The sequence below is a fragment of the Paramisgurnus dabryanus genome, chromosome 16, assembly GCF_030506205.2.
Source record: "Paramisgurnus dabryanus chromosome 16, PD_genome_1.1, whole genome shotgun sequence".
Taxonomy (NCBI): domain Eukaryota; kingdom Metazoa; phylum Chordata; class Actinopteri; order Cypriniformes; family Cobitidae; genus Paramisgurnus; species Paramisgurnus dabryanus.
The window spans coordinates 35606338-35620582 of record NC_133352.1 but is presented as its reverse complement, the minus strand read 5'-3'; the positions used below and the strand labels follow the sequence as shown (position 1 = coordinate 35620582).

The 14245-nt window shown below is 34.8% G+C and overlaps 2 protein-coding genes across 2 annotated transcripts; one reads left to right on the top strand and one right to left on the bottom strand.

Annotated features, from left to right (window-relative positions):
- Window positions 1–30: 30 nt before the first annotated feature.
- Window positions 31–7452, bottom strand: LOC135720179 (caspase-3-like). The gene is made up of 7 exons (XM_065242197.2): window positions 7182–7452; window positions 5781–5844; window positions 5465–5604; window positions 3643–3771; window positions 3391–3566; window positions 1424–1541; window positions 31–773 (listed from the first exon to the last, which is right to left on the bottom strand). Exons 2-7 carry the CDS (start codon window positions 5837–5839, stop codon window positions 547–549), a joined length of 849 nt encoding a protein of 282 aa, XP_065098269.1. The 5' UTR covers window positions 5840–5844; window positions 7182–7452; the 3' UTR covers window positions 31–546.
- Window positions 7453–9586: 2134 nt separating this feature from the next.
- On the top strand, window positions 9587–13015 carry LOC135745579 (dehydrogenase/reductase SDR family member 13-like). Its single transcript, XM_065263896.2, has 5 exons — window positions 9587–9805; window positions 11369–11487; window positions 11569–11692; window positions 11921–12247; window positions 12479–13015. The coding sequence occupies exons 1-5, from the start codon at window positions 9679–9681 to the stop codon at window positions 12739–12741; spliced, it is 960 nt and encodes a 319-aa protein (XP_065119968.2). The 5' UTR covers window positions 9587–9678; the 3' UTR covers window positions 12742–13015.
- Window positions 13016–14245: the final 1230 nt, after the last annotated feature.

Below are 14245 nucleotides of genomic sequence, written 5' to 3'. Positions count from 1 at the left end.
TAATCAAACAGAAGACAAAAGGAAAATCACTTCTGTAGCTTTAAAGATTCATTTTATTTTATTTATCCAATGAAGAACACAGTGTTATTAAACATTTGTTCTTTTTGATTTCCATATGCTTTGATTTTCCATATACAAATACATATATAAGTTTACACTCAATCTTAAGTATCAAGATGTTTCTCCTGAAATGTTTTTTATTTATTTATCATTTTATTATTATTTCATATCTATTTGTGAATTTTCTGTAAACAAAGCATTTTAAAAAATAAACCAACATACACGGCTTCCAGTTTCATCAAAACACACAAACCTCCAAAGTAATTTTTTATTTTTCATAATAAAATCCTGAGTTATTTTGATAATATAATGCATATTTTATACTATAATAATATAATAATGCAGCCTGATATGCTGTATCTGTCAAATTCAGCAATGTAAACATTTTACACATCACAGGAACATTTTAATAAAAATTCATAGATATTCAAGATCTATTTCTAGCATTTTAAAATGATTCAAAAGTGTTTACAGTATGTTGTATTATTAGGGGAAATAAAGCTCTTTTGTGAGCGTAGACACAATGCAGGGGATCTCTTTCATGCCATCAAATCCAGGCACATTGGAGGAGGATTCAAAGTCCAGAGCCACCTTGTTGTTGACCCGTGTCATGATCCGCAAGATCTCCATTTGCTTCCCATATTTTGACAGCATCTCACACAGCGATGTGATGAACCATGAACCATTACAAACGTTTCTCCAGGAATAATAACCTGGACAGACAGAAAGAGAGATTATTAGGGCAGAAATCAATCCACTTTATCATTTCCCGATGTAGTTCAGGTTGAAAATCTGTGTTATGGATATAAATGGTAAAATAATTTAGACATGATAGGATGGTATTTAAAATCATACTGTAATTAGGTTAGTCAAATATTAATACATTTAATAGTTTCTATTATTATTACTCTCTACTCTCATTTTACAAGACGTCAAATAAATCTTTGGTGTCCCCACAGTATGTATGTGAAGTTTCAGCTCAAAATACCATATAGATCATTTATTAAAACATGTTAAAATTGACACTTTACAGGTGTGAGCAAAAATTTGCAATTTTTTGGGTGTGTCCTTTAAAATGCAAATGAGCTGCTGATAATGCAAACACTGATCACCATAATGGTGGTTTGTTGAAATTGAAACTCAATTGTGCTGTCAATTACTTTCTCTCTCTCTCTGCACTAAATGTCAGTGCCGTGGTTGGATAATGGAGATTAAGGGGCAGTATTATTATAATAAGATCCCCTTCTGACATCACAAACATGTTTATTGTTTTTTATTTCTCCTACTACAGCTGCATCAAACAACCACAGTCATATCACATAGTCACAATCTACACAAGAACGTGTCTGTTTTAATACAGCACCTGGTACAGTGGAGTATGCATACAGGAAGTCTGCCTCAACCGGAATCTTCTTTTGTCCCGCTGAGTCATCACAACTATCAGTCTCAACGCCAGGATCCAGATCTGACCCTCTGCAAGCCTGCATATACATGAAAAACAGAACATCTCTATTAGCATTGGGTTCATTTATTTGCTAGTTGGTTCTCTCCTTAACGGTTTACATTATAACATTTTAGCAGCTTTCTAATTTAAAATCTTGCTCTCATGGTAAACAGACAGATGACTCATCTTGCACACTGGGGGAAATGCAATTTTTGTGCAATACAATCGAGAATGCTCTCTAGTATATCGCAATGTAAGAATGCCTCAGTAATTTACGTTTGGTGGGAAATATTTTGCAGGATGGTGTGTGCATAACAGTAATAAATTTAACGTTGAATATACGTAAATGCAAACAGATTTGGTTTTTCTGTACATATTTGGGGACTGAAGCTTAAAAACTTTATTTAAAGGGACACCCCTAGAGCTAAACATTAGATTTTTACCGTTTTGGAATCCATTCAGCTGATTTCTGGGTCTGGCGCTAGCACTTTTAGCATAGCTTAGCACAATCCATTGAATCTGATTAGACCATTAGCATCGCGCTAAAAATAACCAAAGAGTTTCAATATTTTTCCTATTTAATACTTGACTCTTCTGTAGTGATATTGAAATTAAAAGTTGTGATTTTCTAGGAAAATATGGCTAGGAACTACACTCTCATTCTGGTGTAAGGACGTTGCTGCTGTAACATGACTGCTGGAGGCACAATGATAGCCATATCTGCCTAGAAAATCACAAATTTTAATTTTCTGTCTGTTTTAGTACACGATGGAACTACAGAAGATTCAAGTTTTAAATAGGAAAAATATCAAAACTCTTTGGTTATTTTTTTAGCGTAATGCTAATGGTCTAATCAGATTTAATGGATTATGCTAAACTATGCTAAAAGTGCTAACGCCAGACCCAGAGATCAGCTAAATGGATTTCAAACAGGAACAAAAAATCAAATGTTTATCTCTAGGGGAGCTGGAAAATGAACATATTTTCAAAAAAATTTGAATGTCTCTTTAAACGAAATAATTACTGTATGCTGGAAAAACATGAGAGTCACAGGAGTGTGGTTGCATGCTTGCTATAGCTTTAAAATATTCAGCTTAAATAAAGATTATCCTCACAAACCTTTGTTCTGAACAATGACTTTTAATGTCCTTTTATGTTGTTGTTTAAAAAAACATGTAGATAAAAGGCTATGGGGTGGTTTCCCAGACAGAGGAAGTCCCAGACTAAAATGCATATTTGAGCTGCCTTCATTTACCCTGACATATCTTAACATACACCAGTGTTATTATTGTTTTGTCTCAAGATGCACATCAGTAATGATCTGTTAATAAAAACTACTGAAATGTCCTAACATAACTAAGGCCTAGTCCTGGATTCATCTAAACCCTGTCTGGGAAACTCAGCCTTTGAGGCAGTTTACCAGACGGGGCTTATCCTAGTCCCAAGACTAAAATGCATGTTTGAGCTGCCTTAACCTCCTAAGACCCGATATTTGGTTTGTCTTTTTTCTTCCAGCTATTTTGGGTTTGGGAAGAACCAATCAATATAACAACCAAATATTTTTCTTAGACCATTAAGCCGTGTATTTTGTGTACATCAGGTTCCCGTTACACAGAATTAACTATTATGGTGCAAAACAACAAAAAATTTGATGTCTACGTATGTAGACACACCAGGTCTTAGGAGTTTCATTTAACAAAATATCAATGACATTGTTTTGTCTCAAGATGCACACCTCCAGTGTTTTTGTTAAGGTTTGTTTGTAAAAACTTCTTAAATGTCCTTATATAAATAAGGCCTAGTCCTGGATTAACCTAAACACTGTCCGGGAAACCGTCCCTTTATATTTTATAAGTTAAATTACACACAAAAATTGTGAAGCTCACCTGGATGAAGAAAAGTTTGGGTTTTCCAACCAGCGTGGAGCAGCGATCTCCTCTGAAGAGCTGAAAGAGATCCTTTAGCTCTATAAATTTATCTGTGCCGTAGATCACTCCATCATCTCCATGACTCAACAACACACAGACAAACATGGCCGAACGACTGTGATCACTCTTAGATACTGCCGGGGGAAAAATTCCAGAATTGGTAAATGAAAGATTTAAGCAGAAACATTATTGACATAAATCAACACAAACCTTTAGTTAACAAATCTTTCATTTGTGAGGCAGTTTGGTCATTGTTAAAGCTGATTTGAAAGCCCAGGTTTTTGAAGACCTTGATCACTTTCTCTGCATCCACGTCTGTTCCGTTACGAACTCCCATTCCTGTAACACAAATAACATGTACTTTAACACTAAGTCATTAAGCAGATGCTTTTGTCCTAAGCGACTTACAAATGAGGTAAACAATAGAAGCAATTAGAGCAACACAAGAACAGCAATACAAGTGCACTGGAAATAATCTCATCAAGTCCAACACAGTATACATAGACAAGGGTTAGTGGCTCAGCTCTTATCTAATGGGTTAAGATTTTTCTAGTTAGCTTCAGCATGCACCCTTTTAATTAAATGCAGGCTATATTTTTTGCAAGTGACAATTTAATCTCAAACCCCTTCAGAACCTGCATCCACTGGAATGGACATCACATGTGTTGTGGTTCAAACCAATAAAAATGATGCTGATCAACCAATCAAAATAAGGTAGATCCTTCTCAGTGAAGATTGGTAATAACCACTCTGCATCGTCACCTATTTGTTGTGGGGTCCCTCAAGGGTCCATTTTAGGCCCCACTCTGATTTCTTTGTACATGCTCCTGCTGGGCATGATTTTTAAGAAGTATGGCATCTCTTATCATCTCTATGCAGATGACACTCAGGTCTATATGCCTTTAAGTTCTGGTGGTGAGGATCAAAGCCACACATTTTTTGACCGGCAGTTAAAGTTAGTAGTACGTTATGGTTAATTTTTTTAAGAGCAATAGCGTAACCAATTCTGTCAGCCAGTGACTTGGAAAAAGTTGTTCATGCGTATATTTTTTCCCACCTAGACTATGTTGGGACCTGTCAAAAACATATTGCCCGCCTGCAGCAAGTGCAACATGCTGCTGCAAGGTTGTTGATGAATGCTGGGAAAACAGACCATGTTACTCCCCTTTTATCTGAGTTAGGCTGGTAACCAATGCAATCTAGGATACAATACAAGATCTTGATTTATGTTTTTAAGGCTCTACATGGAATGGCGCCAGAAAACTTGACTGAGCTTATCAAGCCTTTTACTTCAGGCATAAGACTGAGATCAGCAGAGATCGTTTCTTTTAACGATTCTTATTGCGCGCTATAAAATGAAAGGCGATCGTGCCTTCTCTGTCGTTAGATGTTAGATCCTCCTGGAATTCTTATGTTTTTAAGTACCGCTTAAAATCCCATTTGTATTCCTTTTCCTTTTAGTTTTTCTGTATATGGATGTCTGTATGTTTCTTTTTTTTCTGTTTTTTTTGTTCTGTAATTTTACTGCATTGTACAGAACTTTGGAACTACGGTGGTAGTGTGTAAGGTGCTATACAAATAAAAAAACGAACTAACTAACTAATTAAAATGTTAAATTTTAGAACTGTTTTTTGTCATAAATTTTCTTGGGGGGCCGCGAAGGAATGCACCGTACACAAGGGGGGGCCGCACGTGGAAAAAGTTTGAGAATTACTGCTTTATATAACAGTTTAGGGGGACCCACGATGTATGTAGATAAAAAATTTAAGGTAATAAAAACATAAAAGTTCATAATGTAAAGATTTTATACACCTCTGATAATATAGTTATGTCGATTTTATTGCATTTCTACCGAGAGATCCTTTTAAAAGTTACACAATGCTTCCTTAAAAGGCTTTTAAAGTATGAGACGGATTTCTGCGTGTCCAGAACTTAAAATCCAAAGTACGAGCATGAAACAATCCAACAATTGCTGTGCATGGAAAATCTAATAGCAGATATCTTCATCTCATCATATCTTCATACAACTTACCTGTACGTTTGTGGAAATTCTTGTTGTTGATGATGACACACTGTCCCACGCTGGGATACTTCATATTGTATTTAAACGCGTTTAAATCTTCTTTTGCATCGGATTGATCCACTCCTTGATCTGTAATCTTACTCGGTTCCCTGAGAAAAAAAAAATGACTTTCTTTGTTTATTCATAATTCATATGGAAAGCATTTACAGCCACTTCAGGGTTATGTAGAGTAGGGTTATGATACAAACATACATACAAACTTTAGATTATACATGATCATTATTTTATATGTAAAATCTAGCAATCGCATTAAAATCACACATACTCATTTATTGCCTCTTTGGCATCCACACAGTCTCCTCCACTAGGTCTCTCGTCTGACATGATCTCTGCAAAACACACACATAAAAAACAGGCATGAAAAGCTTTATTTTAGCATTTAAGAATATATTGGCTATTTGTTATGACAACAAAACAATATCATTTAAGCATTTAATTATATAATAAGTTATGGTACAACAGCACATTCTGTTCCCATTTAAGATAAGTTCAATTGAAAATTCTGATAAAAATCAAATTAATTAACCACTTCAAGGCCTTGTTTCACAGGCATGGTTTAACTAAAGCCAGGACTAGGCTCTTTTATAAACATGCCTTAGAAAAAGATGTCAGTGTTGTGTATCTATTGCTATTTAACTGCACACTTAAACCTCTTACAATACTGTATGTTAATGCACAGGTAAAGGAAAAGACAAGGTGCTTTACAAGAATTATGAATCACTGAATCATAAATATGCAAAAAACATTGAAAGCGTCATAGCTGATAAGATTTGACTATAGTAGTTGTTCAGACACGTAAAGTGCTGTTGTGTAAATTATTCTCTTGAACTTCTCTTGAAAAAAGCAGTTCCAGGTGCCAACAAAATACTTTGGGCAAATGAAGCTGAGACATCTGAAGATCATTTGACCTTTCTTTCCATAGCCATCATCTTAAACATCTGTTAACCAATGACCTTATTTTCAAGTGATTTATATCTTCACCTTGGCCTTGTACTATTATTTCTTCTCTTTAATTGTGGAGATGAAGAAGATTAGACATTCTAGTATATACGCATATAAACATATAGTACTCTAGTTCCTGTAAAACTTGATATTTTATGCTGTCATGTCTCAGTTTACACATCCACTGTCTGCTGAGATTATAAAGACCTTTTCTCTATTGAATAGACACCTAACAGGTTGCTCTTCTTCTCTGCTTGTACAGTCTGGTGTAAAAATAGCTGACACAAAATACATTTGCATTAAAAAAAATATTGACGATCACTGATTCAGTGATTCATAATTCTTGTAAACCACCTTGTCATTTTCTTTACCTGTGCTTTAACATACAGTATTAAGAGGTTTAAATGTGCAGTTAAATAGCATTTTCATTCTCAACTGACCCAGACGCATATCTAACAAATCTAATGTAACTTAGTTAGGAGGATTATGTTATAAATAATAATATTTCTGACTTGCATAAAACCACCAGTAAGGTATATTTTACAACATTTACCATTAAAATGTTTCGTTAAAACTACCAAAGCACCTGATAATAAGACAAACAAGTTGACGGATCACGTGTGTAAAATTACATCTAAACAACAACCTTTTTAATGTGATCTTAATCTATTAGTCTTTAAAATCACAACTAAGTATTTAAAACAAACAAGCACAAACTACTTACCACAAGATAACTGTAAGTTCAGAAGAAATTCAAAGAGCAAAGTTGAGTTGTATTTTATCTTCTGAAAGAGAAAATGAATGCAAGACCTTATATCTACGCTGACCTAAGAAACGTCAACAGTTTACGACTTTACTAAGTTCCTGGTACAGGCAAAAGGTTATGAATATTAATTAACTTAACATGACGTTGTCTCTAGCCTTCGAATAGCAACGTTTCTGTTTACAAGCGAAAAAAGTTCGTCAACACAACCCTTTTGTTTTCCCCTCCCATAGGAGAGAGACTCTTTTAAGGGCATCGCGGTTAAGGGAATGCCACACGAGAAACCGCCCAGTTAATGAGAAAAAAGGCGTGTTCGACTCCTTGCGGCGCTGCGCAGACAGGTCGTAATATGACGTCAAAGTATCGCGAAAGCATTCGAATCTTTTTCGCGCGATACTTAAATATCATACTCCGACCGGTCTGCGCAGCGCCGCAAGAAGTCAAACACGCCTATTTTCTCATTTACTGTTGTTGTTGGAAAAAACAGGACAATAAACAAAACAAACATTAAGGTCATTTTAGATTAATTAAATATAAAATAGGGGAATGATTTTTTACCACGGTAAAACTATCACTCTATACCTTTTTGAAAGAGATAAAGAGATCTTTAAAAAAATATTTATTTATTTATTAATTTCTTTAACTTTACAAACAATCAAAGCATATGATTACAACAATGAATAGCCTATATAAGGATCGAAATTCCAAAAATACAAAATAAGAGCACAAACTTAACATTAAACAAATAATAGTAAAATAAAGAAAATATTTAAATAATAAAAATAATAATAATAACATCACAAAAACAATATAAAAGAGAGAAAGTAAAATACATTTAAGGGCTTTCTTATTATTAACCAATTTTAAGGATTTGTGTACACGTTTCATACATACAGTTATATACAGTTATGTTCAAAATAATAGCAGTGTACAAATAAAAGTGAATAAAGTGCAAAAATGTTGTGTACTGAATATTAAATGTTTTGAAAACATTACACATTCAATTACAAATCAAAGCATTACCATAATTTACAAGTCTGTCTTGTTCTTTTAAAGGAAGGCAAACAAAATAAATATTAAGCTGTTCAGAAAAATAGCAGTGTCAACATTTTTCTCTGTGGACACTTAAAACTGAATAATTTTATTAAGATTTAACTTCACTTTAAACTATTGAATTATTAATATTTGCATAACCATTGTTGTTGATAACTGCTGCACATCTGTGTCAAATCAAGTCAATCAACTTCTGGCACCCAGAAACAGGTATTTCAACCCAGAATCCATCATTTTCTGCATCAGAAAAATGTCACCGCACAAGTTTTTAATGAGGTAGAGATTGGGGGTTGAGCTGGCCATAACAATCCTTTTTGTCTGAAACCAAGATTTTGCCCTCTTGCTTGTGTGTTTGGGATTGTTGTCTTGTTGAAACACCCATTTTAGGGGCATTTCCTCTTTGGCAAAGGGCAACATAATCTCTTCAAGTATTCTGATGTATTCAAACTGATCATGTTCCCTTGTGTACAATAAATAATGTAAAAAAACTGTTGCAGAATAACTGCCAATACATAGGAACATGCACTTTACATGCACTTTATGACATGAGTAACTTAATAAAGAAAAACACATTAGTGACTCTATAATTATTAAAATCATGGTTTGGTTTATTCTGATTGAACAGTTTGTGACACCCAACCATCTTGGGCCCTAATTGAAACCAAACAGAAAAAGTGCAAAATCATCCTCTAAAACAGAAAAAGTGCAAAATCATCATTAGAATGTAATAAGGCCATACATTTCAATAGGACAGCTTTATCTCAATAACACGACACGTTCAACACGCATTCTGCTTGTAAATCAAATGAAATTATTTGCTAATAGCAGAAAACAATTCTTTTTAAGCAACAACTAAACAGATTTTTCAGATTTCTAGAAGTCAAGCAACTTTTACAGCAGTCAGATATATGTATTTTATGGTCAGTTTTTTGTAATAGTTTTGTGTAATTATTTTTCCTTAATTAAATACTGATTGCAAAAAATAAAACCAAAAACTAACAGCATTTAGACTTTTTTTGCATTAATAATGTGCAGTTTCAGGTGCAGAGAATTGGAGGAAAGTTCACAAACCAGTCTGTCTTGATTCGCAGGATAATTTACAAATAAAAGAACATTTCACATGATCAATATATCAATGACTTCTCAATGAACTCATTATTTAACTTTATTAAAGTTCTGTACAGTGTTGTAAATGTAAATATAGCCTAGTTTATCATTTGAATAAAGGGTTATGTAACGCCCACATATAGGCTCCTATAAGATCAAGTTGCGTGACCACATATGGGCGTGACTCAAACTTGTAGTTATCTGAACCTTCATCGTCTGTGTGACTGTGAATATAAAGGATTGAAACACTGCTTCCAGAAACGTCTGCCTGCACTCTGCAGAGCTTAGAAACGCAAAAATGATTTACTTGCTATTAATTATTGTGTTTTTACTCATAGCTTATTATATTACTCATAAGATTTTTGTACAGAGGAAAACCTTCACAGGCAAAGCTAAACTCTATGGGAAAACAGTCATCATAACAGGTAGGTGAAATAACCTATATTTCACAAGTTTACACTCGTTTTTTCAGGATTCTGTATTAGAAAAGAATCAGATTTGTTTCCTCGACTTGAATGCCTTGGGAGAACTGAAAACAAACACAAATCAGAGTATTGTTAACATGCAGTATATCTATGGAGGTTTTAAGGTGTATTTACAGTGTAGTAAACAGCGTTCCTTGTTGGTGGCAAACGCTACACAAGCTCCGCCCATCTGGTTCGAATCTCGCTTTTCTTATCACATGGAAAAGGCATTTGTTTTCAATAAAGAAGAACAACATGCTGGTGTGGAAAAGTCCGAGGGGCAATCTTCCGATCTCTTTGATGAAGCCAATACGAATAATATTTAAACTGCAATTCATCGACTGACCGATAGAGGCAGGCTCCAAAAGAGAGTCAATTCCCATAGACATCCATGTTAAAATGGCCAACTTTACAGTAGAAAATATGTTTACAGCAGGGACGTGCACATGGGGGTTGCTCGGGTAACCGCCCATATGCCCTTCTCGACTCACGTTGCCCTTCCGAGGTGGAAAAAAGCAGCCTAGGCTACTGTTTTTTTTGTTAGGCATTAGGCAAACTAAACTACATGTCTGCTGATAGTTTCTCATATTTCGTTTTAGCAAGTTTAATGAATGATGGAAGCAATGCATCACATTAATTATTTTATTTAAAAAATTTGCCCTTCATGACAACTGTGAGGGGGTTGAATTTTTTTGTAACTCATCCGTTTAAATTATATTTAGTCTTAAAGTTCTGCATAATTAAGGGCGTGGCCACTTAAGTGACTAACCAACAACACTACATTGCATATTTAAAAAAGTTTTGTTTAATTCAAATTTCATATTTTACAATGTTTTATATCATAAATTGTCTTTAAGGGCAACACAGAGGGGCAGAAGTGGGGGCCACCATACACAAGAGGGGGCCGCACAGCAAAAACTTTGAGAACCAGTGATGTAGCAACTAAGTTAATTATTATTTACACTTATTGCAAATTTGATAATTATATTTATTACATAAAACCTATTTTCAGCTACTGTAAATAGCATAACTAAGAAAATGCTGATATTGTGAATTAGTGTAAATAACCTCTGCTTTAAAATAAATATGAAAAGCATTGCTCAGATCATTTGGTCTTGAAAGCATATTGTATATAATAGGTACCTGCTGAGCCCAGTTTGAGATATTATCAACACAATCTCATGGCAATTTATATGTATTTAACTTGGCGGTCTAATTCATTTGACCACATTCGTACAATTTACTTCGTATGAAGCCAATTAATAAAATAAGTATTAATTCCCATAATTACTGAGATCTCTTCTGAAACCATAGGAAACATGAGATTACTTTTCTTGCTATAAAAATCTTAAAACTCAACCAAAAACCTTTATCAAAATTTTTTTATGTCAGTTTAGGAAAACAATTTGAAGACTTTTCATCCCTCTAGGTGTAAATTGAAAACTAAGATTCATTATTCAGTCTTAAATATTTCATATATTCCATGTTGTAACACATGAACCTATTTAATTTAATTTGTCACAGGTGGCAACACCGGCATTGGAAAGGCAACGGCTGCAGAGATGGCCAAGAGAGGAGCGCGAGTGATTTTGGCCTGTCGAAGCAAACAGAGAGGAGAGGAAGCAGTACAAGAACTCAAGAAAGTGAGCAAAAATAATTTTTTTGAAACTTAATTTGCTTCTGTTGTACAAACACCGAAAATTCCAGCATTTTTCTCCTTACAGGAAACAGGGAATGATGGTATCGTCTTCATGCAACTAGATCTTGCGAGTCTAAAATCTATCCGCTCTTTTGCTGAAACCTTCCTGAAGACCGAGCCCAGACTTGACCTTCTCATTAATAATGCAGGTGAAATGAACATGTTGAATGAAGTGCAAACAAATCATTGTATCTCACTAGTCCTCAAGAGTTCAAACAAAGTGGTGAGAGAGTTAATCAATACTTGAGGGTAAAGTTCTACAAGAAACACACCTTAAAAACACAGAGCATATAGCTATATTCAATGATAGGAAACAATCAACATTTTTGTAATATCTTGCATATTTCAATAAATAATTCATGCATTGTATTGTTCAGCATTGGCCTGTCCAGGACGCACTGAAGATGGAATTGGTATGGTCCTTGGTGTGAATCACATCGGTCCGTTCCTGTTGACCAATCTTCTTCTGGATCGTCTTAAGGAATGCACACCAAGCAGAATAGTAAATGTGTCGTCTTGCGGTCATGATCTGGGCACCATTGATTTCGACTGCATCAACAAACACAAAAGACTTTGTCTGGGTTCCTCTGATGGAGATATATTTAAAGCCTACACCCACAGCAAGCTCTGTAATGTGCTCTTCACGCATGAACTGGCCAAGAGGTTAAAGGGAACCAAAGTAACCTGCTACAGTCTTCATCCAGGTTAGTGGACTTAACAGAATTGCCATATGCAAGTACCTTACACTTTCTGGCTTTCATTCATAAGACAACACACATCATGCAACTGATCACCACCTTATGCCAAAAACATGAATGGGCTTGCAAACCCAATGCAATGAGCCAGATGAGTTATCCAAACCAGGCACCACCATTAAAAAGGCTTTAAGTAAACCAAGTTATTGCCCGTTTTTTAACCATTTTGATCTGTTTCAGGGTCTGTAAGAACAGAACTCGGTCGTGACATTAATGAGTGGTTCACGCGCATCATCAAGACCATTGTTTCCAAGTTCTGGGCAACAGATCCAGTGTCTGGAGCTCAGACGACGCTGTACTGCGCCCTACAAGAGGACATCGAGCACCTGAGCGGGAAATATTTCTCCGACTGTCAGCAGGTCCAAGTCAAACCTGAGGCCAGAGACGATGGTATCAGCAAGAAACTGTGGGAAGTTAGCGAGAAATTAAGTGGCATGGCTTAAACAAGCACATAGACATAAAGTGAAAAAAAGTTTTTGCATTCTTTACTGTTTTTTATTACACTACCTAGACTGAATATCTTTCTTTTTTTATGCCGCAGTTGGTTAAAAAAGTAAGTTGTAAATGTATTAAACTTGTTGTTTGTCAAGTGTTGTTTATATTTTCTAAATAAAGAAAAACTCTTTCTGAACAATCAAGTTTTAGGGGACAAGATGAGACATGTAGGCTGGCAATAGGAAGTTAAGGATTTGTCCTGTAGTGCCCAATGCTTCTTGCACCAAATGAGCAGAAACCCAACTTACAACTACGCATTAGATAACTATAAGGTCTATCTAGTGTTATTTATTCTTTCACTTTTTTTAAGAAAATTGGTTTAATTAAAAAGTTTAGAAAAAAAAATCTGTTAATATGCTGTTTAACACATTTTATATCAAGCTTATAATTATCATTAAATAGTTTTAACACACCAATATACTAACTCCCCGTAACAAACCTGATCTGACAAGAAGATCTGCCTTTATAATGTCCCGTACACACTGCATATTAATTCGGTTGTCACTTCACATTTTAATGCTTAATCCTGTTCTGTACAGACACACACTTCAGTCATTTACGGGACTGACTGACAACCGCATTCTACAACCGAATTAACTTCCGCAAAATGCAGGTGTAGTGACAACCGCATTTACAGAAATAGTGTGTACATAACCGAACTGAACAACTAGTAGTTAATAAAGAGTTTAAACATGCATCATACACATGTACGGAAGAGGATTAGGGCCACTGGTGAAAAAAATATTTGAATTCTGACTTTATCCTCAGAATTCTGACTTTAAACTCAGAATTTATCTCAGAATGCTTTACCTTAGTGGTTCTCAAACGTTTTTGGCTGAATTCCCTTTTTATGATTTTTTCAAGCCGAGTACCCCTTAACCAGACACCAACATTTAGCTTTAAAATACAGTGAAATGAGAGTGAGACAGTTATTATATCTGATGCCCCAGAGCAAGTTTATTGCTTATTAGTATTCATCACGAAACTGGTGGTATTTTTGAGGCTCTGTTTTTTTTTAGCATCCTCTTTTAAGAAACCTCTCCTACTGTAACTTAAATTATTTCGCCTGATTCAGGTCTCAATAAATACTGTTAATGATCTTAGTACTGAACATATATTAATACACAAAAGGTTTAAACGTAAAGCAGTAAGCAGTAACAATATAGCAAAGTATAAACTGCAAGCTACAAGTTGAATATGACAGTATTAAAGATTAGTCATGGCCTCTGCTACTGCAGTCGAAGCACTGTGATGCGCTAATATCAGATTTGCAAACATGCAATTAAACATACATTTGAACAAATATGGCATAAAGATATATTTAAATAGATTGACATTCATATTAAATTGAAAACGAACCTTTGAATTATCGATTTTGTGTGGATTACAGCTGCTTTCCCAAGGTTTTTATGGAAGCTTTAATAAGGTACATTTAACCAAATAAAACTCAAA